The sequence below is a fragment of the Limulus polyphemus genome, unplaced genomic scaffold (assembly GCF_000517525.1).
Source record: "Limulus polyphemus unplaced genomic scaffold, Limulus_polyphemus-2.1.2 Scaffold671, whole genome shotgun sequence".
In the NCBI taxonomy this organism is placed as follows: Eukaryota; Metazoa; Arthropoda; class Merostomata; order Xiphosura; family Limulidae; genus Limulus; species Limulus polyphemus.
The window spans coordinates 300355-327253 of NW_013666281.1; the positions used below are offsets into that span (position 1 = coordinate 300355).

Consider the following 26899-nt stretch of genomic DNA (forward strand, 5'->3'; position numbering starts at 1 on the left):
GATATATCTTAATAAACATTGTATTTGTAAGCATTTAAAGTATGTATACATTTTTTTGGGACACCCTGTATAACATCAATAGTGGCACTCATTCATTCAAGCAGAAATCCCATCAAAAACTACTACAAATTAGGTTACCTCTGAAAGTAGATTTCTTCCACTTATAAAAAATTGGCCTATAATTAATTAAAGTATCATGTAGAACAAAAAAAAAAAGTTACACTAATCTAATCACTTTATAATGTAAGATTCTAAAATGGATATTCACCTCTCACACAGAATAGCTGTCTTCCTCAGGTCTTCCGTATATTCTGCCAAAGAGATTTGCAATCCAACAGCCTTGTGAAAATTCCAACCTATCCAATATCATGTGAATTTGCACTACTGCATGATGATGTAATCATGAAGCAGAACTCTTCACAAATAGTGTGACACACCTCCATGCACAATGACTCCCCCTGCTCATGAATCCTGATTCTTGTCCTCCCTCAGTACTATATTGACCAGATGTGTTTAAATTTCTCATCAAAGTTCAATTTAATAAGATTTGCATTGTTAACAAAACTTTGGTTTTAATTTTCATTAGGTTTGTTTAAAAAACTTTAGTATTTTATCATGAATTCTCGAATGGCAGTGATGTTTTTTATTGGGACATTGTTCATTCTTCTGTGTCTTTTGGATGCCCGTTAACTGTCATTGTTCAATGTGTTGTGGATTACCACATGCTTAATGAGCCTTCTACTCGTGTCTCGTCAGCCTAATTTCCTTTTGTTCAATTGGGAATGATCTGTTAGACTATGTTCTTCACTTACTTTGTTTTAGGTAGTGCTCTACCATTTGTTAAACAACTTTAACCTTTCCTTCTGCTACTGGATTTCATTCCCATGTATGTTTCTTTTCTTATCTTTTTCCTGTGTCCTTTATTATTTTTGTTTTCTCACTTTATGACCCACATTTTGTGGGTTTATTTTTTTCTCTTTACTTGTTCTTAGGATTTATACTGTTTCCTTTCTCTAGTAGCTCCTTTCTCACAACAAATACCTCGCCCCCCCCATGTTCATTGTCACTTATGTCATGATTTTTTGACTTTCATCCCTTCTGTTTTTTTTTTTTCAATTCGCCATCATTTGTTTCATTCTGACCAGCTTGGGGATTGGGCCCCTTACTTTTTTTCACTTTCTGATTCGCTGTGTTCCCTTTTTTTGTCATTTTCTCTCTATTATTTTGTATTCCTTCTCCTTTTATCTGTGGCACTTCTTCATGCTTCTGATAACTTCTAAGGATGTTCATTCCCTTCTCTGTTTGGCCTGTTCCACTAGTTCCACTCTATCACTTCATACTTTGTTCTTCTGCTGTCAAGACTTAATGAATCAGGTTACATTCCTCTTTGCTGTACCCTGTCCTTTGTCTTATGGATATATTAATCACCTGACCCCCTTTCTTTGCACAGGTGTTTTCTCCACTTGTTCACCTGGTCTGATAATGTACAACTTCTGTCCTTATTTTTTTCCCAGGTTTTTTTCCCCATTCTTGAACTTATTCTTTACTCCTATTCCTCGTCTAGATCAATCTCCTCCTTAACTTCCATTCCAGACTCCAGGCCATCCTCTTTTTCTTGTCTTACCTCTAACAGTAGTTTCAATCATAACTCTTCTTGCCACTGACTATTATAAATGTATGATTTTGTGAGTATCTTTCTCTCCTCCTGTTGTTGGTTTCACTCTGCCTACAGTCATTTTCCATTAATCTCTTTTGCTCACTCCTCTTCTCTCCATTTTCCTTTCTCCTCCCTCCAACCTCATCTGTGATCTCTTTCACTTGGTCTGTGGTTGGCCGTTGTCAGTGTGTCAGACACCTTCCTACTTGTCTCTCTTAGTCCATCTCTTCCTTGTTTTCTGTGTCCTGGCCAATCTTTTTTGCAACTTTCCATTCCTTACTTTTTCCCTTTGCTTCAGCATCGGCCCTTCTTGTATTCATTGGTATTGTGGGGGCTTTCCTTGCAATATTCATAACCTGTGGCTGATGTTCCTTTTGCTGTTTATATCTGTTAACTCATTCTGGGATGTTTCCTCTTCTCTTCCCTCCCTCCTGTTACATTAGCTGCTTGGTTGGAGGGGGGGGGGGACTTGTCCTGGGATGTGGGTCTTTTCTCCCACCCACTCATTGTTGGGTACTTTTAGACATTTCCTTCTCTCGTTTCAACCAAATTTAGCCTGTCTTCTCTGCCTGCAAACTATGGCTTATATGGTCACAGGGCTTTACACTTTTTCTTCTCACTGTGTGTGAGATATTCTTTTCCTTTCAAGGATTCTGGCTTCCAAGACACCCTTCTTCATTTGGGGCATGCTCTCATTTCTCCTACATTGGACCTTACAGACCCTGGTTTTTTGGGGGGGTTCTTTGTCCTCTTTTGTGAGCTTTTGCTCTAGGAACTGTCATGATGACTGGACCATGTCTGCCCTACCTCCTGTATTTTTTTACCATCTCTCAATTACCATTTTCGATGCTACTCTCCTGGATTGAGGTACATTTTTTGTATAAGAAGATCTTTTTTATGTTAGACTATTTTCTATTTCCCATTTTTGTTTCCCCTTACTGCTTTTGACAGTTCACTTAGTCATGTTCCACTCAATCTTTTCCATAGCTTTTTTGTTTTTGGTTGTTACCTATTTAATAATATAAATAATGAAAAACTTTGAATCATGAAGTGCTTGATAATGCTAATTTTATTGAAATACATTGATAATAAAGTGGTTTAATTAGATTTTGAATTCAACTCGGTAAAACCTTGTGACATGCAGAATGAAATTTAAAGAGCGCAGTCGCAGTGAAAGAACTAAGAATTCTTGGCCTATACCCTTCTTAGTTGTCGGGTGGCCATGTCCATGGCTTTTCTTCTTTCCAAATACCAAGATATGTTCTTTACTCTGTCCTCTTCATTCTGTTGTCTTTGCCCAACAGAGACCTTGTTTTGGTTTTGCTCCATCTTGTGCATGCCCCATTCAAGCTGTTGCTTTCCTGCCCTTTTCCATTTCCATCTCTTGACTTGTTCCTTCCTACTTCTTTTCTGCAATTACTTTTGTTCTGATGTCTATCCATAAATACTATAAATATATAGTTGATAGATTAAAAGATTCTTTAAATAAATTTGGATTAATTGATGGTTTTCGATATTTTTTTTCCCAAAAAGAAGGAATTCACCTTGACTGGCCAAGGAGAAGGCATTGTATTAAAAGCTAAATTGGATAAGTTATATATCAATGCTATTATGTTGACAAGAATTTTTAAATTGTCACGTGTAAGTATGTTCATTTTTGATCATGCAGCAGTTGTTGTTTTACGACATACAGAGGTTTCGAGTAGGATTAAGAAGGGTTGCACTTATTGGCATTTTAATAATAAATTATTGGAAAATACCAAATATGCAAGTGAAAAATCGATGTTTATATTAAAACATGAAATAACAAATTGTGAGAAATGCATTAACTTTTATGTTTTTATTTGATTTCTTTTGTAATACAAAATACTGTATACTGTATTTGTTTATCAAATGAAATGTACTTTCAGGAAAAGCACTACAAACAGAATATTTTATAAAACAAAACCAGCTTTATTTAACTTGGTCAGTTTCTCTTATTCAAGTGATACTTCTTACTACAATTTGTAAAAATTGCATCGTTATATTTTCTTAAAATTGTGCCAAATTATAATGCCTTAAATGAAAAGTTTGAAATAATGGATAGAGGAAAGGAGTGAAAATGTGGAATCAGGATTTAATATACAGTAATCCCTGGTGAATATGACATCTCCCAGTACTGACTCCCTTTTAAGTAAGACTTTTTATCTGTGCATGAAAGGATTTTACATTGATCTAACCTCCCACGAACAACTTCCTGACAGATGTGCCATAAGACTGTGATTTTTGGGCTGAAGCTCAGATAATGACCTCTCTATAGTGACTTTTCTTCATATCACTAATGTAATTTACAGACATGCATGAGTACAGTGTATACAGTATGGAAACAGAGGTCACATGACTGAGGATAGTTTCACAGCTTAGTATATGTATCTTGGTACCTCAGGATGTTCAAATCAAATTCCTTGGTACATACATGTGGGTATCTTGGTTTAAAAACTTTCAGGTCCTGAAAGGTAACGAGGGGTGATTAGAAACTGTTGTTTGTTTTTGCCTCGCTCGTGGAATTAAGGTTTATTCTTTAGTGAATGTAGTAGATTTTGAGCTATTGGCCTAGACCTTAAGTAACTTGATTGGGATTTACTAGCAGGATGTGAAGGTTATTAACTTACAATGTGTGGAGTGACAGACTTGACTAATGTATGTGGTAAGCATGGCTAATGAAGTGTCTCATGGCATTTGGGAAAGCTACGAATGTCTCAAGCTGAGAACAGGAATCCCTTGGAAGGAAGAAGAAGGCTTGAACTTGCATGCCCTGAAGTGTTAATATAGAAACCTGACATGAACATTGATGTAGACCAAAGCTGTGGTGAAAGCAACCAGTTCCAAATTATACATGATCTATAAACGAAACATGGAAATTAGAGAAATTTTAGTCAATTTGAAATTGTTTTAATGCATTTGGCTACGTTATGTGATTACCTATACAATATATAAAACATTATGCTCAACCCCTGTGAAAAGGAACTGGTACTGCTTGAACTCGGTTTTTCATTATCTGGTTATTGATCTTTTGAATAACGACTTCAGATGGGACTTTTTTATCATGGCAGATAGGTTAGTTGTATCTAAGAGGGACTACTGTATCAATGTTACAGCATTTTTTAGCTTAATTAAACAAATTTCAAGTGCTGTAGTTATTGAGTAATTTGCAGATCTATATAACTGTATATAATCAGAGTTCTAGATAACTCAAACTCCTGGGTCCTTTATGCATGAGATATCATCTCCCGGGCACTGAATACGCACCATAAAATGCCCCATATGCAAGGCAAGCACAAGTACTTTGCTTCAAACTTTGTACCATAACAAACTAAACAGCATAAAGTTTACACACAGCTGTCTACAATCAACTTCTAACAGGTTTTTTCAATGACAATAAATTGCACGAAAATAGAGCCACATGAAAGTACCACATGGTTAACCCTTTCACTTAAGGTAGGTCAAAGTGCACATGTCACAACCTTTCACAGAGTTACATTCAAAACTTAATGAAACTACTTAATTATGAATGTAAATGAATAAACTTGCCATCAGAACGTAGACAGTAAATCAAAGTTTAGTATTATTTAAGTTTGTTGTTCTTAGTTTTATAAGGAAATATTTAAGAAAATTCTCAACCTTCCCTAGTATGAAAACTGTTATGTTTGTTATATATATATCTTCCATCTTCTCTGTTTTTACCACCCCTCAGAAAAGTATGAAATTTTATGTAAATTACTCATTATAATGTTGTCATTGCTCAGGCAAACCATAATTTACATAGTCTTCAATCTTATTTAGTTACAAAGTAATAAAAGAGAAAATCAAACCCATCTTGCCATGCCCACCTGTCACATCCTTCCTTTCAGAACTTGCCAAAGGGTGTCTTTACACTACAATTTGTTGAATATTAAAAGTTAGTTCAATCCAGAAACTCCCAAAGAGGGCAGTTTTGGGCATATTTTTTCAAGACAACTTTGAGACAAGTTTTCATTTGTTAATTGATACATGTTTAACTGAAATACAGCATCCTGAAGTCTCCATACTAGCTAGTACTAAAGTTTACCCACTGGGAATAAATTATTTATACATCAATAAAGCCACATTCTCAGAATCATTAATTAAGCAATTGCCAACCTTTTTTGTTTATGGTATAACCTTTTTATATTTAGTTTTCAATTAAGATATGAACTATTTCACCTGTGATTTGGTAGGGAAGGTTGAAGCACCACAATAGTCAGCAGTAGGATGAGCAGACAGGAACACTACAGGCATAATATTGTACTTGACTTGCTGCACAATATCTACCAAGGAGGTTCTAAACAGTTCTTGAATACCTCTGCACGTCATTTGGAGACTTCCATGCTTCTTGTGCTTGGCTGTTAAGCTCATGATACGCTGACGGATTTCAGTCACCTTACCACTTCAAATCACTTTTGTAACCCCAATGTTAAAAGAGTGTGGGAAATACCATCTTTTTAGCCAGTAAAAATGTCCAAAAAATGTTGGTTTAAATTAAGAAAAACCAGATTGGGTAGTTTGTTTGTTTTTAAACAAAAATGTCCTCTACTGGTTCGAGAGGGTTCTGTTACTAACTAGTTGTAATTTTTTAAGATCCTAATTCTAGTGAAATTTGGTTATTCATTTAAAAAGCTTAAGCACAGGGTGAAACAGGAAGTACCAGCTAATAATAGATAAAGAATAAATATTACAGTTGGAACCTCATTGTAGTTAGAACTTGGTTATAAATACAACCTTCCTATATCTATTGAAACACTGCATTAAAAAACAAGCAAACAAATAAAGAAAAAACTTCAAAAAAGGAAGTAAATGTAGGGATGGCTAATATCAATCCTTCAAACAACAATGCAAACAAGATAGTAGGAATGGCACTTGCATCACCCCTACATAATAGCACAGGAAAGAATTAACATATAGCAACATATATAACTATTTAATCATAATTGAGTTTAATTTATCCTATTTTTGTCTATTACATTCTACTACACTGTGTGCCTGTGATATTATGTAGGGATGATGTAGCCATCTCTACTGTTTTGTTTACAGTGTTATTCTATGTTTTAAAACTATAGAAATATTCTTATATGATAAGACATTGGATAATGAGAATTAGTGAGTATAGTATGCTACGAGTTCTGCAATAGCAAACTACACGGATGACAGAAAACTTTTCTGTTTGTGTGTATTAGTAAATTTATCATGACTCAAACAACAAGTACATAAACTCTTTAGTTATTGAAAACAAATTATAATTATTAGAGAGAGAGAGTGAAAAACTGTGCTTGACCAGAAGCATTTAGAAAATCTCACTTATATTAATGTAGGCCTAGAATGTGAGTGCAAGTTGTGTTTTTCCTCATGGTTAATGTTTTACTATTCTGTGTTTTCTGTTATTCTTGTGGTGAAATAATTAATGAAAATAAAATAAGTTGGAACTCATTGGATATATAAAATGGTATTTTCTGGTTAATAATATTAAAAGAAATTAAGTTTTCTTCCTTTTTTTTCTTCATATTTTTGATAGTTACTTTCTTTGTATGTAAGAGCTTGTTTGAACAGGTAAGAAAATTAGTGTGCTGTAATGAGAACAGGTATACTATATTATTTATTTATTGTTACTTTCCTGAAAAGTATTATTATATTTAATATATCAAATGTCATTATTTTTTACTATTATTATTATTCTTTTATCATAGTTATTGTTTTGCATAGTTAACTTAGTACACTTATTTAGAACTAACCTAAATCTTGTAAGTTTGCTGAACCTTGTGAGATATTTTACATTCAATAAAATGGGTGGGTTTTAGGTTTATTGAACAATGTTTGATCAATGATGCCAATTGTGAATGGTGATATGACCACAATAACTAGATAACAAGGAAAGTCAGTCTCATTTAATTCAGAAAAATTCAGTGAAAAGAATGGTTGATGTGTATGAAACAACACTAACAATAATAAAAATTGTATTTTCATAAATATTTTCTAAATGTGTGTGCTATATATATATACATATTGGATTTCTTTTCTAACCAACCTGCTACTCATACTCATTCATCGTTTTCACCTCATAACTTCATTAGTTGGAAAAAGCTGGAATCCTTTTCATCTCCATGGCTTTTCAATTGTATTCTTTGTCATGGTAAAAATTTTATATTAGATGCTAGAAGAATAATAACTTTTAAAACACATTCTTTGTGACACTTGTTTGACTCATGAATGGAGAATTTTACAGTTGCATCCTTCCAGTTGCAGAAACCCTTTGATATAAATTCAGTATCAGCATTAGTTGACCATTCAAGCTTTTTCTCCATGTTTACTTTGGCATAGATTTGGCAAAGCACTGAATCTTGTCTTTCAGTGTAGTGAAGCCAAGTACACTTATCAAACCCAAAGTGTTGGAATCTTCTTTTCATCACTGTATTTGTGCCATAGCTTTTCTGAGGGAACTGAAATAGCTTAGGCTGATGTGAAACATCAGGTAGTTTTGGCCCAGCTACCATAGTTGTTGTTAGCTAGTAGATACACCGCACATGTGAAGTGGGCTGAATTGGCATGTGTGTGCCACAAGTGGGGAAAAAAGTCGCTTGAGAAGTATAGTGGCCATGGCTGCTACTGTTTCTATGCCACTGTAAATCTATATACATATAAAACACAAAAACCTGTGTCTCTGTCTATCTGTCTGTCCATTATTTAACTAATCCTAGGTCACTGGGCCACTCTCAATCACATTTTGTGGGATGATAGCTTAAAGCAAGAGGGATCTTAATGGTGGGTTCAAAACTCCCTCCACCCCATTATTGCTGTTATTGAACATTTATTATCTTTGACCTAAGTTAATGTTAAGTACATTCATAGATGGTGATACGTCCTTACACCAAAAAAAATTATTAAATTTTCTATAAAACAACATGCACAGTATGGGGATAAAGCTCACAAATGTCTTGTATATCTCGGAGTGTACCAGCACTCTCTGTAGAGGAACGCAATGAAAGAAAATGGCCACCATTATTGCATTACTACATAAACTCAGCTAAAATTTCTACTTCAACAGCCACCATAAGGTTGATATGAAGAGCTGTTTTTTGACCTGTAACCTTTGAACTTTGTCCCTTAAGACACTTCTGTGGCCAGTGACTGTCAATTAATCATGTGAAACACTGTAGAAGGACATTAAGAGCTGGGTATTGAAAGCAGGTAACAGAAAGCACTACTACTGTTTTTAGTTTGGCTGCTACCTCTTTCTACAAAGTCACCCTGATCATCACACAGTTTATACCATGTTTTAAGTATATACATATTGAGTTCTTAAAGTTTACTTAAAACTTTTTGAATTAATAATGAATACTGTAATATGTTATAAATAAATAAATTGTATGAAAGTTAGGATTTTCGTTATTTATCATAGCATCCACCTGCAATATTTAAGTCAGAAACACTCCATTCCTGCTCTTAAGTTTTTCAATACCTAATGAGTTTTCTAAAGGCCTTTAAGAAGAAAAAGCCCATAAATGATATTGAAGATGAATCCTATGTATGAAGATAGAGAAAATTTAACATGATATTTTGATAAGTATATTTGGCTCAAGTTGCTGCAGTATTACATGTTGTCTTAACTAAGGTGTTGCAAAGTTTATAGAGCAGTGTTGATTGTATTGTATAAACTTGAAAATATTAAATAGAGTAGCAGCTGTTAAAACATTAACTCGTATTCCTATTCCTCTTTCAGTAGGCCAAATTGATGTAAACTATCATAATTGATTCTAAGAAACATGTAAATTACTACTACTTGTGAGTAAATTTTTGCAGTGTTTAGATAGAGATTTCAGGGTATAACTTACCCTCCTGGTATGTTGTTTAGAATAAAATTTTTAACCTTGTATCTAAAAGAATGATATAGTGAGAACACAGATATCACATAAGTTATTGATTTACATATTTTTTTTGCACCATAAGATATATCTTTATACGGAGTAAATAACTTGTTTTTTTTATCAGAAAACATTTTGTATTGGTTTTTAGGTGTAGAAAGTGTTGACTTAGGAGATGATCAGTATGGATACTTGCATGTCCGAATGGCGGGTATTGTTAATCACCTGTTTCAAGATTCTTGGGCTCCAGAGTGTGTATTTTTTGCAAGTGAAGCACATCATGTATTTTGGGTGAAGCTTTCACAGGTATTTGTTTCATAATTAAATTGTGTATGTGGTCATGATATTAGTTGTTTATGAATGTGCAAGTGTTAATAGAAGCATTTTTGTGTACATATATGTGTAGGTGATGTTTATTTACAATCTCACTTTTTTAGAAATGCTACTTGCCTTTTTGCACCACAAAGAGCTATTACCTCAGGTGCATTGCTGTGTCATTTTCTGCACATGCCACAAGCCTTGAACAAAGCTTCTACAGTTACATGTGTCATTGTAGTCATTAAACAATAGCCTCTCCACCAGTAGGAGGATGATACATCCTCCATGTACTGTAACCCCTATGAACACTAGCATTTGACCATAGGCTTCTTTCCTTGGCATTGCTTGTCTTCAGATATGTTTTTTTTTTCACAAGGTTTGCCAGAATGTTTGTGTCTGTTGTTTTAACCTTTCATTACTGTTTGTTGTTTAATCTTTCTTTTCATAATTTTCTTTATTATATTAAAAAAAGTACTAAATTTTAATCTAATCAGTTAGAACATTCATTTGAATTAGCTTTAGTTTGATTTTCTTTTGATCATGTACTATTGTCTGTTCCCATTTATAATCCAACACACTGGTTTTGTCCAGTGTTCTCCAAGGTTATTATTAGGCTTATACACACAGCCATACTTGTTGTTTTTTTAATTAATAACAAAAAATCCAACTTCTAGGTATTTTACAAAAATGGACTACCATAACTTAAATTTTGTAGACTGATTGGGTTATATATTCATGTTCCCATGTTTCTGACATCTCCTGGGTTTTTTTTTAACAGTCTTCACAGGAGACATCAAATACTGTAATAGTGACTGGTGACACTGATAGTTAGGGATATTACTACTGTTGTGCATCATCACATGGTTGGTTCCTTTCTGATCTCAGATTGAAAATTCCTAACTACCTGGTATTTCAACTGAGTCTGCCATATGCCATGTCTTTTAATTATTGTTTCCATGCTTGCTTTTGCTTCTCATTCTCTCTTCCTGATGTGGATCTGGTAGTCCCACTTTCATTCCTTCACTGCTTGGATTCCACCGATGTGTTTTTATTTCTCTTTCTCTGGTAATTTGTTTGCAGATTCTTGGACTCCCTTGTTGCATGAGCATATTTTATCTGAATCTTATCTTTCACTTTAGGGAGCTTTCTTTTTTTTTTTTCTTAGGCTATATTTATCTCTTTCTACTCATCTTCTCTTGTATTAAATTTCTTTGTTTGTTCTCATGCATCACTTTCATTTGGAGGATTTCCAATGTGACTCTTTCAGCTTTGATGAACCAACTTGTGCATACCTGTTTTTCATCTTGCTCTTGATTTTCTTTCGTTTTGTCCCAATTACTTTGGTTTCTTTGTTTCTGGGTAGTACTTGGTTAAGTTTAAAACATAAAGCAATGATCAGTTTTGACTTTGATCAGGATTGTTTGTCAAAATATTTGCTATTTTGCTAAGATTAAAACTATTTTGGAACACTCCTGAGCATATTAGAGTTAGCTGTTGCTATGGTATATCAATTTTAAAGTTGGCTGCTCCTAAATTAGATTGTACATGGTTTTTACTGTTAGTAATGGATAGGAAATTATATTATGATTGAAATCATATATTTACTCACATACATTAGGGATAGTGACATACAGTGTACATTAGGATGGTCTTTATTTGCAGATAAAATTTCATTTTAAAAATTCTAAAGCTCTTACCTCCTAGCTTTGTTTAAATGTACAAAAAAAAAAGATGTCAAAGTTCATCCATTTTGAACCATATTTAGAGGTTGCTTAATGAGGTTGAAGTTTAGACTGCAGTGGCCTGATACCATATATACTATTTGATATAAAACATATTTTTTATGTATTGTAAATGATTTATTTAAAGTATGTTATCTATTATTTTTTTTGTATTTATAATACTGTGATTTTGTTGTGGTTATACACTTTTACATTGTTATTGTTTCTTTTTTGTTATTAGAAGGCATATTGTATGATTCTGCACAATCTGAAGATAAAATTGTTTCTGTTATTTCTTTGTTATGATGACATACTCTTAAGTAAGGGGCCATACCTCTCACTATTGTCATTACCACATGCAAGTGTTGAATTGTATGTAGTGCCTTCCTGTAGCCCTCTCTGAGCCCACATTACTCAGGATAATAATCCAGAAATCCAGATCAAATTTTGAGGCACTTGAAAAGTCTGTTATGTTATTTGTGAGGAAATCTTTGACATGCTCTCAGACTTTCTGATATCCAGCTTGGTGCACCTCGGAGATTCACCCATGGCCTCCTTCTTATTTAGTGCCTTTAGCAAAGCTTATTTTGTCTCTGTGGCTACAGCTGAATCAAAGAATACCAAACCATTGAGTTCCTCATTGAGAAAATATAGACATCTAGCAAATTTTTGACAGGCAGATTTTGAAAGAGGAGAAATCACCTTCTCATACTTAACAAGACATTGTAGGAAGTTAAGATTATTTCAAGGAACAGAAGTGGTATCAGGAGCAGTGAACTATGCCCTAAGATAGACTTGAACAACAAAGATGTGGATGTCATGGAGTTCTCTTTTCTTGCAGCCAGTGAGCTTAAATTGTACCATAAACATCCAGATTTTGAGTGCACATAATATCTTGGCCATCCATCATGAATGATTCAGTGCTCCAGGTGTTATAAATCACACTTCATGAGGAAAAATTCTATCAGGAAGGGCTATGGCTAGTTCAAGAAGCTCTCAACAACCTTCTCTAGATTGGCTGACCTGAATTTGTCTTGTAGCACATTCATTGACACATTGTCCTTAACTTCCTTTATGGTAACTGCTACTTCATCATGATCAGCTGTAGTTTCATATCTGGACTGGTTCATGTATTACCAAGATTGCTGCTTGATTGAAAATTACAATATCTGGACAAAAGGTAGTCTCATACAGTTTATGAAGATACATATCAGAACAAGTTCTAAGATGTGATGCTGGCATGCCAAATACAGAAGATTCTTTGTCCTGACAGCACACATCCTTCATTTCTGTGACCAGTGTTCCCTGCTGTTGTGTCAAAGCAAACTACTTTTACATGATGAGTGACTCCCTACTCTTCCAACAAATGTGCCACAGCAGAATGTTAAGCCTCTCCAGTGTTAAAAATCAACTTTGAAATTCATAGGAGTTGGTTTACTCCTGCTCTGGACAGGATCACTGGCAGTTGTTCCACTTGTTCTTTCCCTTTGAAATCATTAAGGAGCTTGCTATCTTAGTGAACTACAAGTGAGATTGTTGGCTGGAATTGTTCCTTTAATTTTTTGATAAGTTCTTCATAGAAGTGTTGTCAAGAACTTTGGATCAAGGTACTGTTGATAGCTCCTGTACATCATAACCAAAACTGTGAGCTGTGGCAGTAGGGACAAATGCTTCCTTTCTGTCACTCAGCTTGTTTTTGTTCCATAGCTGTTGTTAAATTGGGAGTGATAATATTTCTTCTTAACCTGTTTTTAGGCTTAGAAGATGATGATTTTCCAATTACTCCTCTATCATCATCATCATCATTGTTATTGGTACTGTATCCTCCAACCTTATCATCACTGTGGGATAATTCCCAGCAAATTCCAGTTTGATTTGAAGCCTGCTGTTCCTGTTCTGCATGCCAATTCCAGTTCATACTTGCTTCAATTATTTTCTCATCTCTTGATTCCTTTAACTCTTTTGCTACTGTCTTGGTGGATTACACCAATCACGTGACCCCAAAGTGGCCATCATAGTTATTCACATTTTTATTAAATACTACAAGACATTTGCAGACATAAAACCAGAATTTTTAAATAAGTATTTTTGCTAAAAATTTGTCTGAGTATATGGAGTCAGAGTGTTGACTGCTCCAAGTGAAGAGTGATTTTTGTGTTAAGATTAAAAATACTACATCTGAAAAGAAATCAAATTTTATTTGCAATTTTCAGAAAATATTTTTACCTGTTATTTTCTCAGCACTAACTATAAAAAGTTGGTCAATTTGACTGACCTTGTAACCACCATAAAACTTTAAAGGTTGAAAAATGCAAAATAAAGTGAATAATACTGTTCTATCCTTTTTAGCATTGACTATAAAGTTCCAAAGTATTTTGTCATGAGAGTTTCTACTTCTGACCTTTTCACACCTATTTCATATGCTTATTTTACTGTTAGCAGCTGAAGTAGAAACTCGCCGAACATAAAGCAATGAATCATCACTCCTGTCACTAGACTATTTATGTGATACTGCTGATAGCAAATAAGCTCATGTAGCACCATTAATAGGACTTTCCCACAGGACTTATTGTAATCCCGGCTCAAGTAACACAGTGGGAGAGAATTTATCAGCTTGTTTACAGTACAGTTATTGCAATGAGAATTGCTTAAAGTAATAAAAATGTGAGAGAATGTTTATGATATGGCTTTGAACAACATCTGGACCGATCTAATAAACTTTGTAGGTATTTGGATGTTAGTTATCCTCCTGGGTGATTGGAATTTAGCAGTATAGATGTACAGAGTGTGTAAGTGCTTATGAATATGTATATATATTATTATTACTATTTAATCATAAATGCTTAATTTTTAGTTATTTCTGTTAAAACATAGAACAGTATAAAAAAACAATTATTTCTGGTGCTTATGACATTACGAAGTTGATTTGTACTCTTACAACATAATTGTTAAGTCTTGCCTTGTAAGCCTGGTCTTATTCTCTCAAACGAAGAGGAAAAACAAATTCATTTTGTATACTTCAAAAATGCCTTTTCAATACGACATCTTTTCTCTTCTCACAAAATAGCTTTTCTCGATTAGTACTGCCCTTTATCGGTGCATATTTTCAATGCCTGCCACTAGCCTTGCATTTCCAACTTCTGCATACCCACGTGTAAATGATTATGCCTGCTCCTGGGGTGTTTGACAGGAAGGACAAGAATTTGGACAGTCTACACCCAGAATATTCTTCCCAGTCACGAGCGGTATTGAGGATTTACCCAGACCTCCTTCACCTTCTTTGGGCCAATATTTAGTATTCCTCTCTCACTTGATGTTGGGGATCAACTTTGGTCAAGGGTTAGTATGCCTCATCTGCCTTGTACTTCTGAAGATCATGCTTATGAATTTCTTAGATATTCCTTCCTTTACCTTGATTTCCGACATTTGTAATCTCTCATTATATTGTGGAGTTTGAACCCTGATGCATCGCAACCTCAATTTTGCCATATCAGATTGATGTTTTCCACAATTTTGCATGCATTATCAACTATGCACTTAATGGCTCAGGCAATTCACTTGTCTCCTGAAGGGTTTTAAGATGATGTTTGCAGTTTTCTGTTTACGACAATGACATGTCTTTCGTCTTTGACAATCAGACGTGGCTGATATTCCATTGGGACCTTCTAGGTTGGGATGCCATTCTTTCTCGAGTATTTTACCCACCACTTCCCTGCACAACTTGTGTATAGCACCTTTTCTACGTGAAGAGGTGTTTGGGGGTTTTTACTGACTCAATGGAGGCCCAAGTTCAATCTGCTTGTATGCATAATTCATTATCCTCGTTAGTTTCCCATTTATTCCAACCTCCTCCTATCTGTGCCTCGTCCCCCTATCCTACCCTTTGCTGGTCTCGGGTTCTCGTTCTTCATCCATTCGCAGTCGAGTTGTTACTCGAAGGCATTTCAGAGATTATAGCATCAGTGACACAGTCCCAAAGTCGGGACCAGTGGTAGCCAGGCTTTTCCATTGTCGACATATGTGACCACCATTTCAATAGATCCATGGGTCCTACAGGTTCTTTCATAGGGTTTGGTCCTTCACTTCTATTGTCTCTCGTCCCATTGCCTTCCCTCCCACCAGGGGATCCTTTTCTCACCAGTGTCTACAGGAGGCAGTTTGGGACTTTCTTTGGAAAGAGTCCGTAGAACTTGGGGAAACTTCCCATCCGGGGTTTTACTCCCATCTGTTAGCTTTACCCAAAAAGATGGATGATTGGTGACTGGTTATATATTTATCTTCCCTGAACCATTCCCTGGTTGTACTCCAATTCACGATGGAGTCTTACTTTACCCTTCGGTGGGTTTCACTCCCATGTTGTGGATTAGGAAGGTTGACATGTGGGTTGCCCATCTACACATTCCCATCTCCCAGGCATCCCAGCATTTCCTCCATTTTCATTATCAGTGGCATGTTTATCACTTTTAGGCTCTATCATTTGGCCTGGCCTTGGTTCCTTTTGCCGAGTAGTCAGGTCATTCACTCAGCTGCTTCATGCCAGAGGCCTTCATTTCCACCATTACATGGACGACTGGCTACTTTTGACTTTCTCTCAGGTCAAATCTGTTGTTCATACCTTATTTTCTTTTTTGAGAGGCTGTGGCAAGTGGTGCTTGATCAGGTTTTTTTTTTTTTGGAAACCTGCACTTTCCATCCTGTGACCATGCTTGATGTCAGTTATGTTGTAGCTCATATTACTATGGACCTGATGTACAATTCCAGATGCATCCAGGTGTTGGTTGTGTATCTGTTCAATTGTCATCTATGGCGAAACAATTATGTAGCAGAACTAGGTTATGCACACCATAGGGATATTCCATAGGACTGCTAGTAGTTCTCTATAGTGGTCTTTTGCTTCATAAATATGTTTGTTCCAGACCATACACTCATGGGCACCTTGAGTAAAGCAGACAGGGATTGCTGCCCATCTCTGATGCTCTGGGGCATTGAGAGTCTTCCTACCACAGACCTTATGTACAATTCCAGATGCCACCCACTATTGGCTGATCAATTCCGTCGGTGTAATAGCTCTGCTTTTCAAAATAGGGTATCACAGTCACCCATTGCACTGTCTCCAGTGATGCGGACCTCCAGACTCTACAACACGTTTTTCCCTCCTTTTTTCTCATGGAGTATGGGAGTCCTTACCATTTAGCAGTTCCTAGCTGCTTGGATGGTGGACCATGGAGGCCTGTCTTCCTGAGTAATGCATCATAACACTCAGTTCAAAGTAGGGCAGTGACATTCCGTGAATGTTGATAGCATATAGCACTTCCTACCACAGACCTGATGTACAATTCCCAGGTTTTGGATGTAGCACTATGCTGTATTGATATATATCTGGCAAATTGCTTTTTCCCATTTCTCCTTTCTACCATCCTCTGTACATTCCTAGTGGATCTAGTGTTGTTTGGAGATGGTTTAGTCAAGATTAGAATCACGTGCAGGCGGCATGATGCCCTTCCTTCCATGGACCTAATGTACCATTCCAGAAAGTGCCAGGTTTTGATTGAAGCACTCCACCATGTCATGACTATATATATATATATATCTTGCAGTTAGCTGCTCAGGGTGAGATGTTCCTCATGGTCTCTCTTTGGGTGCATCTTAAAGGGGGATAATTTTTTCACTGGCCTTCCACCAGTTCAGTGTGGGATTCTAGCTATTTTGTGAGTGGAGGTAAGTTGTATTGGAAGTTAACATTTTCCTAAACTGAAAATTTATTCCTGATAGATACTTACATCCCCGCACATTTCCCACCCAGCCTCCCCACTTCCAGTGATATGTGGTGTGGGTCTTCTGACAAATCTTGAAGTGATTAACAAGTGCAAATATGGAGAGGGTGCTGGTTACAGTAGGGGTTCTGTTGCATTCCTATTGGTGGAGAGCTGCTGCATAATCAGTTACATGGGGATATGTAGAAGCAGGAGATGGAAGGCTAGTGTTGAAAATTTGTGAAGGTAGAGGGCAGTATTAATAGAGAAAAGCTATTTTGTGAGAGGAGGTAAATATGTATTGGAAATACATTTGCAGTTTAAGAAAATGTTAACTTTAGAAAACCAAAAATTATCAAATTACCATAATGGTACACATAAAACCTCTGTAATTTATATGGCTTCCTGACAAAGCTGTATCTTGGTTAAAGAAAATCTTATCTTTGTTCAGAGATAAGGCTTGTACAACAGACTTCACAATTTCCAGTCAAATTACAAGTTTTCTTTTCAAGCCCATTACAAATAACTGTAAGATTTTTTTAGTTTGTAATGTGTTCTTTCTGTTGGTTATAAACGTGCTTAAAATAAGTAGGCATGAGTAGACAAAAGGTTTCAAATAATGGAGTAGTGGGAGGGCTACCCTGGTAGGTTTGCAAAATATATAGATATCTCAGCAAATCAAAAAGGTGGGAGGTTCTTATTTTGTATTTTAGCTTGCCAGTGTTTGAAATTTGTGTTTCTAATTCATTAATCCCTAAAAAAGCATATTTAGCAATTTTTTTAAATATTTTCTTTTGAATTATGAAATTAAAACATATTATATTTAATTTTGAATTATAAACTATATTGTGTTACCAATTCCACTGGTATACAATTATGATAATATTGTTTAATTAAATTTTGAAAATAACTCTCTGAAATGTCATGATGTGCACCCTTTGATCTATCTGTAGTGAGAGGGTTAAAGAAAAAATCTTATCTACCTGGCCATGCACCTATGGTGTCCTTTTTTATATTAAACTTTGCTTTTCTGTTAGTTATATATGATACAAGGTTAGTAAAAATTGTTAATTTAAAAAGGGGGATTAAGTAATTTTGGAATCTCATAAGAATTTGTTTTTTTTCCATTTCAGTAGATATTGACATTTGTTTGTTGGATGAAGTTTTCACTCCTTGCCAATCTCAGGCATGATGAGTTGATCATAGTGTGAGATGCAGTGACATAGCTAGTTGATTGCTCAGTTTATTTGAGGTCAGGAATTTTTGGGTTGTACGGCATCAAACTAATAAGTAAAATAAAAAGCATTCTATAATAAACTTATCCCCAAGTCAGCCTAAGACTAATCTCCAAACAAAACAAATGGATTTTCCATTTTTTCCTGTTTTGCTGGTAGTATACAAATATTTTTATCTTTGCTGCAGACAAGTCTGTATTGAGTCAACAACTCAACCTTAGCTACCAGAATCAAGGAGCATGCACGTAACAGCCCTTTCATTAACTCTGGAATTTACAACCACCTAAGACTGTAACAAAAAACCGAACAGTGAACACTTTAGAATAATAGACTCAGCGAAAAATGAATGGACCTAAGAAAAAAGGAAGCAATTTGTAACCTACAACCTAAGCTGAACAATCAACTAGTAGTATCTTACTGCTTTGTAAATTTAACTGTTGATTCCAGGTTAGCATAGTAAGTAAAAATAAGCATTACAACTAATTATACATAACAACAAGAACATAACTGATTCCAAAACAGCAAGAATCATTTGTACTAGTTTAATAGTAAACTTTTAGCACATATTTATTGCAATTCAAGCTAATTGAATGTGCAGGAGGTTGGTCCATTGGACTGAACCCATATTGAAGAAGGAACATGGCAAGTTTTAAGTAAAATGTACAAGTGTATTGTACATAAAAAAATTAGATGTGTTAGAAAAGTATTTGTACTCAAGACATATTTGTGAGTTGACAACATAGTGTGACTCAGACAATTATTCTTTCTAGGGTCCTGGACTCTCAACTTTTTTTTTCATGGGTTCCAAACTAATTTTCAAGGGTCTCATAAGTAGAATTTAATAAACTCAAAAAAAAAAAAAAAAAGCATGAACATTTCCTCGCTTAAAGATAGTATTCTAATTTTTATATCTGATGCTATTAGTATTTATTTTTATAATTTCTACTGTAAGGAAAAAACTGTATGTGAGTAATGTTTTTGAACTCTGATAACCAATCATACTATTTTTTTTTATAAATTTTGTAGATTAAAAACAATAATCGTTATTTTTGTATTTCAGTAGTTTTCAAGTGTTTTAATTAATTCTTAGTTTGATGTTCTTAATACACATAGGATGGAAAACTTACCAAACCACGAATTGTTTGGCAACTACCATCAGATTCTAGTAGACCAAATGCAAATACAACTATAAGCTTTCCTTGTGCAGACTGGACAGTAGTCAGTGATGGAGCAGGAGGAATATATCTTCTCAGCACTCCTAGCCGCACAGAAGGTGAACCCTGGCAGGTATCTTGAAAAAAAGTGTATTTCATTTCTACAATTATACAACAGTCATTCATGATAATTACATAAATATGTACAGCTGTTTTTCAGTTTGTTTTGTTGAGAAAAAAAAAACTTTAAAAAACAAACAATATATCGGGAAAAAGTATGCATTAACAAAACCTGGTTGGAATTTGAAATTTGGTGGATTTCTGTTATTTTAACTGTAAAATTGGCCTTCCAACTGGTTTGTTCAAATCAGATGAAAAACTTTTGAGATAGGGATAAGGTCAATCAAATTCTTAAAAATAAAATAAAAATAACAATTGTCTTTTGTGTCTTACTGGTCTAATGCATTATCTTCCATAGCATTATCATGTCGTTTTATTAATCAAAATATACTGAAAAAATCAAACAACTTTTGCACCAATCAGAGATGATAATAGGAGATTGAACTTTTGACTGGTTCTGGGTTCCAGCCCATAAAAGTCATTAACTCATGTTCCAGTCATCAAAATTACATACCAGTTAGCATACAAACTGGTCATTTCAGGAAATATAACATACTACACCCAAGTGTTTATAATTGTAATGATTAACTACATAAGTGCAAATTGGTCACTTACTGAAATAATGAGATAATACTTGTACAAATGAGTTTTCATTGTGGCAAAGTACTGACCAATTATTTACAAACTGAGACTTTTCAAAGGCAGGTATGGAATATTATTTTTTTCCAATTCTAAAGCAAACTGATGCATACTGGCAAATATGTGCAAGATAAAGCTTTCATTTTAAAGCCTGTAAAACTTTACAATGTTAATTTTAATTGCACATTAGCATGCCTGTAAGTGATAATTGGATTTTTGAAGCAAAAGTTTCCAATGTTTACTGCAGTTTTACTGTTTTTCATTAGATAGTTTTTATCAGATTTAAAAAAACTTTTTAACAGGTTTCTGGTTCTGTGCCTAATTTGTGGTAAACATCATTATTATTTTTCACGTGTAATCAAACTTAATACCTTTTAACTCCTTGATGAATCTTCGATCATTATCTACTCATGCAACTGGTTGAGCATCATTTTGGATAATCAATGTTTCTAAAAAAAAAGAAGTGGGTGCTTACTGTTTATATTACCTAGTTAAAAAGAGCTTTGCCCACAGGAGTTCTCATGTAAGGTGGTCCAAAGATTCTAAATAAGAATTATTTCTTTAATTTTTAAATGAAATTCACTGTAGACTGTAGTAAAAATTTTATTGTTCTAATATGGCAGAAGTTTCACATCTTGAAGTCTGTTAAAATTAATAATTTAAGCCAGGTACTATTTTCCAAGGATTTTGTAAAGATGTATCTTATTTCAAAAGTGGAGAATAAAAGAGTCCCTAGGATCTATATTAAATATCATAAAATATTTTTAAATTAAAATTTATTGTATTAATACGCTTTGAAATGTCAAGTTATTTTAGTCATGTTTTCCAGCAAATTTATCAGTAAATTAAGTGTCATATTACAATATCTTGTATATTAATTTTCATTAAGTCCTTAAAATTTTCTGAAACATACAATACTACTATAAATAATTCATACTCTAAGCGCTTCCTCATTTTTGTATGTGTGTGATTTTTTTTTTTTAAATCCAGTTGTGTCATACTTACCACGTAGAGAGCTGCTATCCACCTTGCCACCTGCTTCATAGTGTACACTATAATTTTCCTTCTAGTCACCAAGTAGAGTGTTTACTAGCACATATTTCTAGACCTCAAGATGTGGAAGGAAACTTGAAGCTTTCAGAAACAACCATGCATTTTGTTTGTGTGTTAGAGTGGATATCATTTTCTTCAGGTTTGGTCATTTATATCTATAGTTTGATTATAAAACACCCATATAAAATTACTTCAGACTATTTCATCCATATTTACATTGTTGTTTTAGATCATGTAGCAGATTTATGAAACGTTTTTCCAGCATAGTCACTTTCATAGACCATTTATTGTTCATATCCAAGTTTGGATGTATTAAGATTAACAAAATAACAATTCCTAAAATGAGCCATATTTAAGTTTAATGGTAATTGGGTGACACACTTGGGCAGAATTGCAACTTTGAATTTGAAATATTACAGAAACAAAAATTGTAGTTCTCCTCCCACACAATAAAATAAGATAAAAATTCAGAGTTGAAATTTATTAAATAAACTTTATTTAGTTTTATACATAAAAATTGAAAAAAATTAGCATGCTCTAAATTAAATAATTAGTGTTTGTGACTTTCGTCTAAACATAATAAAGCACTTGTAACCCCCAAGGTGTTTATTTTTTGCTTGATTTTTCATTTATAGTATAAATGGATAACTTTTTAAACATATAGAAGTAAAACATTTCATTGCTAAGAATAACATTGAAAAAATGGAGATAATCAATGAAAAAGCTGTAGTGTAGGCTTAATTAATAATCAGGAACACAAATTTCTAGATCTCAGAATTGGTAGTAAGTTCATAGCATTTGTTTTAGCAGTTAGAAAGGGACAATTCACATGGTTCTAATCTCATCAAGATGGGTATTTAGTTACAAAATTAAATATAAAAGACTTTAAAGATAAACAATGCAACAAAATCAATAAAACAAATTTGTGAGAAATTGGATTATCTATGAAATACGGTCATTGTTATCAACAAGCATAACATCTTCAGTTAGATCGTTTTGCTACATGTAGAGAAGGTTTAGTTTTTTGTTGAAAAAAGATTGTTTTTTTGCTTATGGAGAGAGTTTAGTTTCTTGTTATTGTTGAAGAAAGATTGTTTTTAATTTAAGCAGTTGGAAGTGAAACTGTTTCGTGGAATATTAAACGTCAACGTCGTTTAGTGGGAGGTTCTTTTCCAAATTATGCTGCCATTGATCCAGCTGGTGGTGCTTTGTGCTTAGCTTCAGAAAGGGAATTTAGTTTCATCTATGATTCTCAGAAACAGAATGACAAGGATGAAGTGGAAAAAGTTGGAGATCTGAAACGTGAGATTCAATTATTCATTTAGTTTTAGCTTGTGTACAATTTTTATAGACATTTCTAGTACTTTGTTTATTATTTAGGAAACATGCCAAAATGTATTTAAAGTGTTTGTTAAACTGAAATAAAAAAATAGTTTATAAAAAAAACTATTCTAAAACTCACTCTTCAAAAAATTTGTAGAGATTTAACTTGAAGTTTAAAAGGTTTTCATTTGCGCTTAATGAAAAATTGGTATTGTATAACTGAAATGTGCTTACATTAAGGCTATAGTGACGAAACTCAGAACTTATCAAAATCCATATTTCATTTAAATAAACCTAATTTTTAATTTATGACACATCCCTAACATATTGATCATTAACTGTCTTTATCATTGATATATTGTCTTCACATATGAACAGTTATACTATTAAAAGTAAAACACTTTAAATATAGAGATAAGATTGTTCTTAAAAATGTAAAATATTTTCTGAAAGGTAAAATAAAAATAATTTGGTTTAAATTAGTGATTACAGACTGTTTAGTGAAGCATATTTTGATAGAAATAACTTATAAACTTATAAAGTTATATGTTCTCTTTTATCTGTTTGAAATGCATTTTTAATGGATTTTTCAGCATCTACACCCCCTCTTTACACGTACATTCAGTCCTTAGAAGACATTACTGTAGTATTTAAGATACCAGAAACCATCACCAAGGGTGATATCGAAGTTGATTTTCATCTTTCTAGCATGGAGGTCAAAATTAGAGGAAAAGTAGTTTTACAAGGGTTACTGTGGAATAATATTGATGTTGAAGCAAGTACTTGGACTGTTGAAGAAACAAAGTAAGTTTTAAGGATTTCATAAGAACAGTGTTGTCTTGCATTAGTATGACAATTCATTTTTGAACTAAAAATAATAAATGGCAAAATTTAACACAACCTGTTATTGTTTAGGAATAAAGCTGAATGATAGATTAACCCTGTTCATGCTGAAGTATGATATAATTCCAGTTTTGTATTTTTACTACTAAACATTAGTAATATAGATGTTGCCAAATCAGAAGCACATTTTTAACACATTGTGTGATATGTGTGATACCATTTGAAGTATAAATTTCATTTTGTATATCAACTTATGATTTATAATACATGAAAACCGTTATATAAGATAGTTGTTTGCTCATTTGTTATATGTGTGTTATGTAATGGTTTAGGTGATAGCTAGTTTTGATGCATGTATCACAGTAGGTCTAATGATGCTTATATTAGGTCACTTTGGTGAAAGAAATGGTGCAAAGGAAAATCGTCTTAAGTGTTAAAAGTGATATATATAGTAAGTATTTCACTCCATTTCATATATCAAACATATTCAAAAAGGTATGATGTCACCTTTGACTGAGGGAAAATTAAGATTCTAGACATTGAATGGCTTAGTTTTGGGATTGATTTGCAAAAATAGAATTATTCTGTACAAAAAATTAACTGTCAAGACAATTTCTTAAGTAAGGTACATAACACATGGAAGATCATAACATTAATTTGTTACCTTTTAGTGTTTACAAATAATATAATACCATAACTAAATGACAGCAACAAGTCTCATACTACCTCCACAAGCATTCAGCTGACTTGAGCCACTATAAAAAAAATTAATTCTTGTGTAACATGTAAGGATAGAAGAAAGCTCTACTGCAAATGGGAAAGAAAATGATTCCAGGTTTTGGGTAAAATATTTGCTATTTTGTCAACTTCAGAAACAAGAAAGTTACTAAAAATACATGCTAATAGTTAAATTTTACAAGTCTGGTCATTACCAATTTCAAAAATTCATTATTAGTTTTATTGATATTATTAGTTTTTAAGTTCTTAATTTTATAAGGCAATATAAAAAAATCCTAAATTTTCCCTGGTATGAGAATTGTGGCATTTGCTCTCTAGGTATCCCCTCTTCTTTAATTTATTTACCACTTCTCTGAAAAGTATGAAATTTAATGTTAATTACTCATTATAATATTCCTATTACTCAGGCAAAGCATGATTTTTATAGTCTTCAATTTTATTTGGATACACAGCCATAAACTAGAAAATCAGATCCCTCTTGCCAAAACCAATTGGCAATAGTTCTCTCTGATGTTTAGTACAATATTATTTATAACCAGCAGAAAGCCAAGGTTTCAATCTATCAATTGACATATTATATTACATTGTTTTCTGTACAGAGAATTGTCTGTTTCACTTCCAGTTCAAACTTTATTCCCATGGGAAACATATCGAGGAGCTTAGTTGAAATTTGAATGGCTTTTGTCTCACAGTTAAAAAGCCAGAAAATTTTTATAGTTATAGGATATTGTCTGCTTTTCACACGTTATTATTCTGTATTCTTTATTGCATTATATAATTAAATAAAAAATTTGGTGCAGCAGTACCATTAGTACAAAAAAGTAGGATTAAGTTTCATCGACAATCGACAGGAAAAATAAAAAATGAAGAATCGGGTAAGTACTGTTTCTTGTTTTTCATGTGTATTCTTTATTTATTATTATAAAAGTAACTAGAATATACAAATTAGAAACATTTTAGTTTAGATTAGGGAAAAAATAAAATAAAACTTTTTCACAGGGTATGCTTGCAAGTGAATTAAAAATAGTCTGTGCATTACATCATTCAGTAGGATAACATGAGCTACACATTCACCAATGGATTTACAACTTGTGTGCTGGGAATATTATTTAGACATCAGGTTTCGAAATTAGTGAGGGCCTGGGAGCCAAGTGTCTGCTAGGTAGCCTGTGTGGCCCCTTAATGCCCATGCAACAAATGTTTAGCTCGAAGAGATGTGTGATAATTGCTCTGGTGTACAATGTATACAGCATGTATAGCCTATTATGCCTAACAAATGGTGTGTACATGTTTGTGTGTGTGTATATTGTGTATACAGATCAAGCGATGTATGTTCAAGATGATGTGTTTCAGGTGGTTCATAGCCTGGTTCAAAGCTATTGTGGCTAAGGTACCTCTATTTGTTTGTGCTATCCCAAGGGACACATGCTAGTGAGCGGCGAAACCGTGAACAAAGATGCTTGAAGATCCGTTGGGATATTGCAATCTGGGGGTCTATGGCAAAAAAAATAAACAAAGCAAAATTCCTTTGTAGGTATTTTAGTTTGAAAACTTTCAGGTCCAGAAGGGGCCTAATGGGTAACCAGGGGTGGTCAGAAACTGTAATTTATCGTTATTTACTCCATTTGCAAAAACTTTGGTTGATCAACTACCAAGGCTGCAAAGAAATCAATTTTTAAATTTTTGAGTGCTTTGATGAAATAATGTGGAGTGTAATGTTGTTGAAGCATGAGAAACTCATTCATAATCAATATGAAAAAATATGATTTTTTTGTAGGTGAAAGACTAGTAATGTTTTCTGAAAGAAAGCCAAATTTCGTGAATATATACACACTATATAAAAAATTAGAAGTATTAAATCTATAAAGACTTGAACGAGTACAAAGAGGTCACGTGGTCGGTCAAATTGACTAGACTAGGCAATTCAGGACTCCGTGGCTTGTGAAATTGACACATAAAAATGCTAGCATGCTGTGCACTGAACACATGGGAAATATTCTAAATTGTAATCATGAATGAAAGAAGAAATGCACCTGTGGAAAAAAATGTTACTGCTTTATGGACAATGTGCTATAATGTGTCAGAAGTGCTTTATGCAGAGTAGGAGTTCGATGCATAAAACTTGGAGTCTTGTCTCACCTGGTATGGCCTTACAATAATTGGATTAATATGTTTGCCAGTTGTTTTATGTGTAAAAATTTAACATTTGCATTTTATAAGCAGTAATTAAAACATAAATTACATAATGGAAAAAATGGCTGTAGAATCCAAAGATTAGATCTGTTATTTCCAGTGATGAAAAATTCTGTTGCTTTTCAGGCATTTTTGGCCTTTCCTGATAAATATATATATATATATTATTTTTTTTTTTTTTTATTTACTAATTTAAGAACTATAGTATAACTAAAATTAAAAAACGTTAAACTTCTATAAGT

The 26899-nt window shown here is 33.7% G+C and overlaps 1 protein-coding gene across 2 annotated transcripts in view; it reads left to right on the plus strand.

Moving 5' to 3' along the window:
- The window catches only part of LOC106459869 (nudC domain-containing protein 1-like), a 33954-nt gene that overhangs the window by 2612 nt on the left and 4443 nt on the right, over positions 1-26899 (plus strand). Inside the window, exons 2-6 of one of the 2 annotated variants that reach the window (XM_013919541.2) lie at positions 9719-9873; positions 19708-19881; positions 21498-21699; positions 22668-22862; positions 23477-23687. In XM_013919541.2, the coding sequence (XP_013774995.1) occupies positions 9719-9873; positions 19708-19881; positions 21498-21699; positions 22668-22862; positions 23477-23687 (937 nt within the window). The remainder of the gene's footprint in view (positions 1-9718; positions 9874-19707; positions 19882-21497; positions 21700-22667; positions 22863-23476; positions 23688-26899) is intronic. The other variant, XM_013919542.2, reaches the window with a different exon arrangement.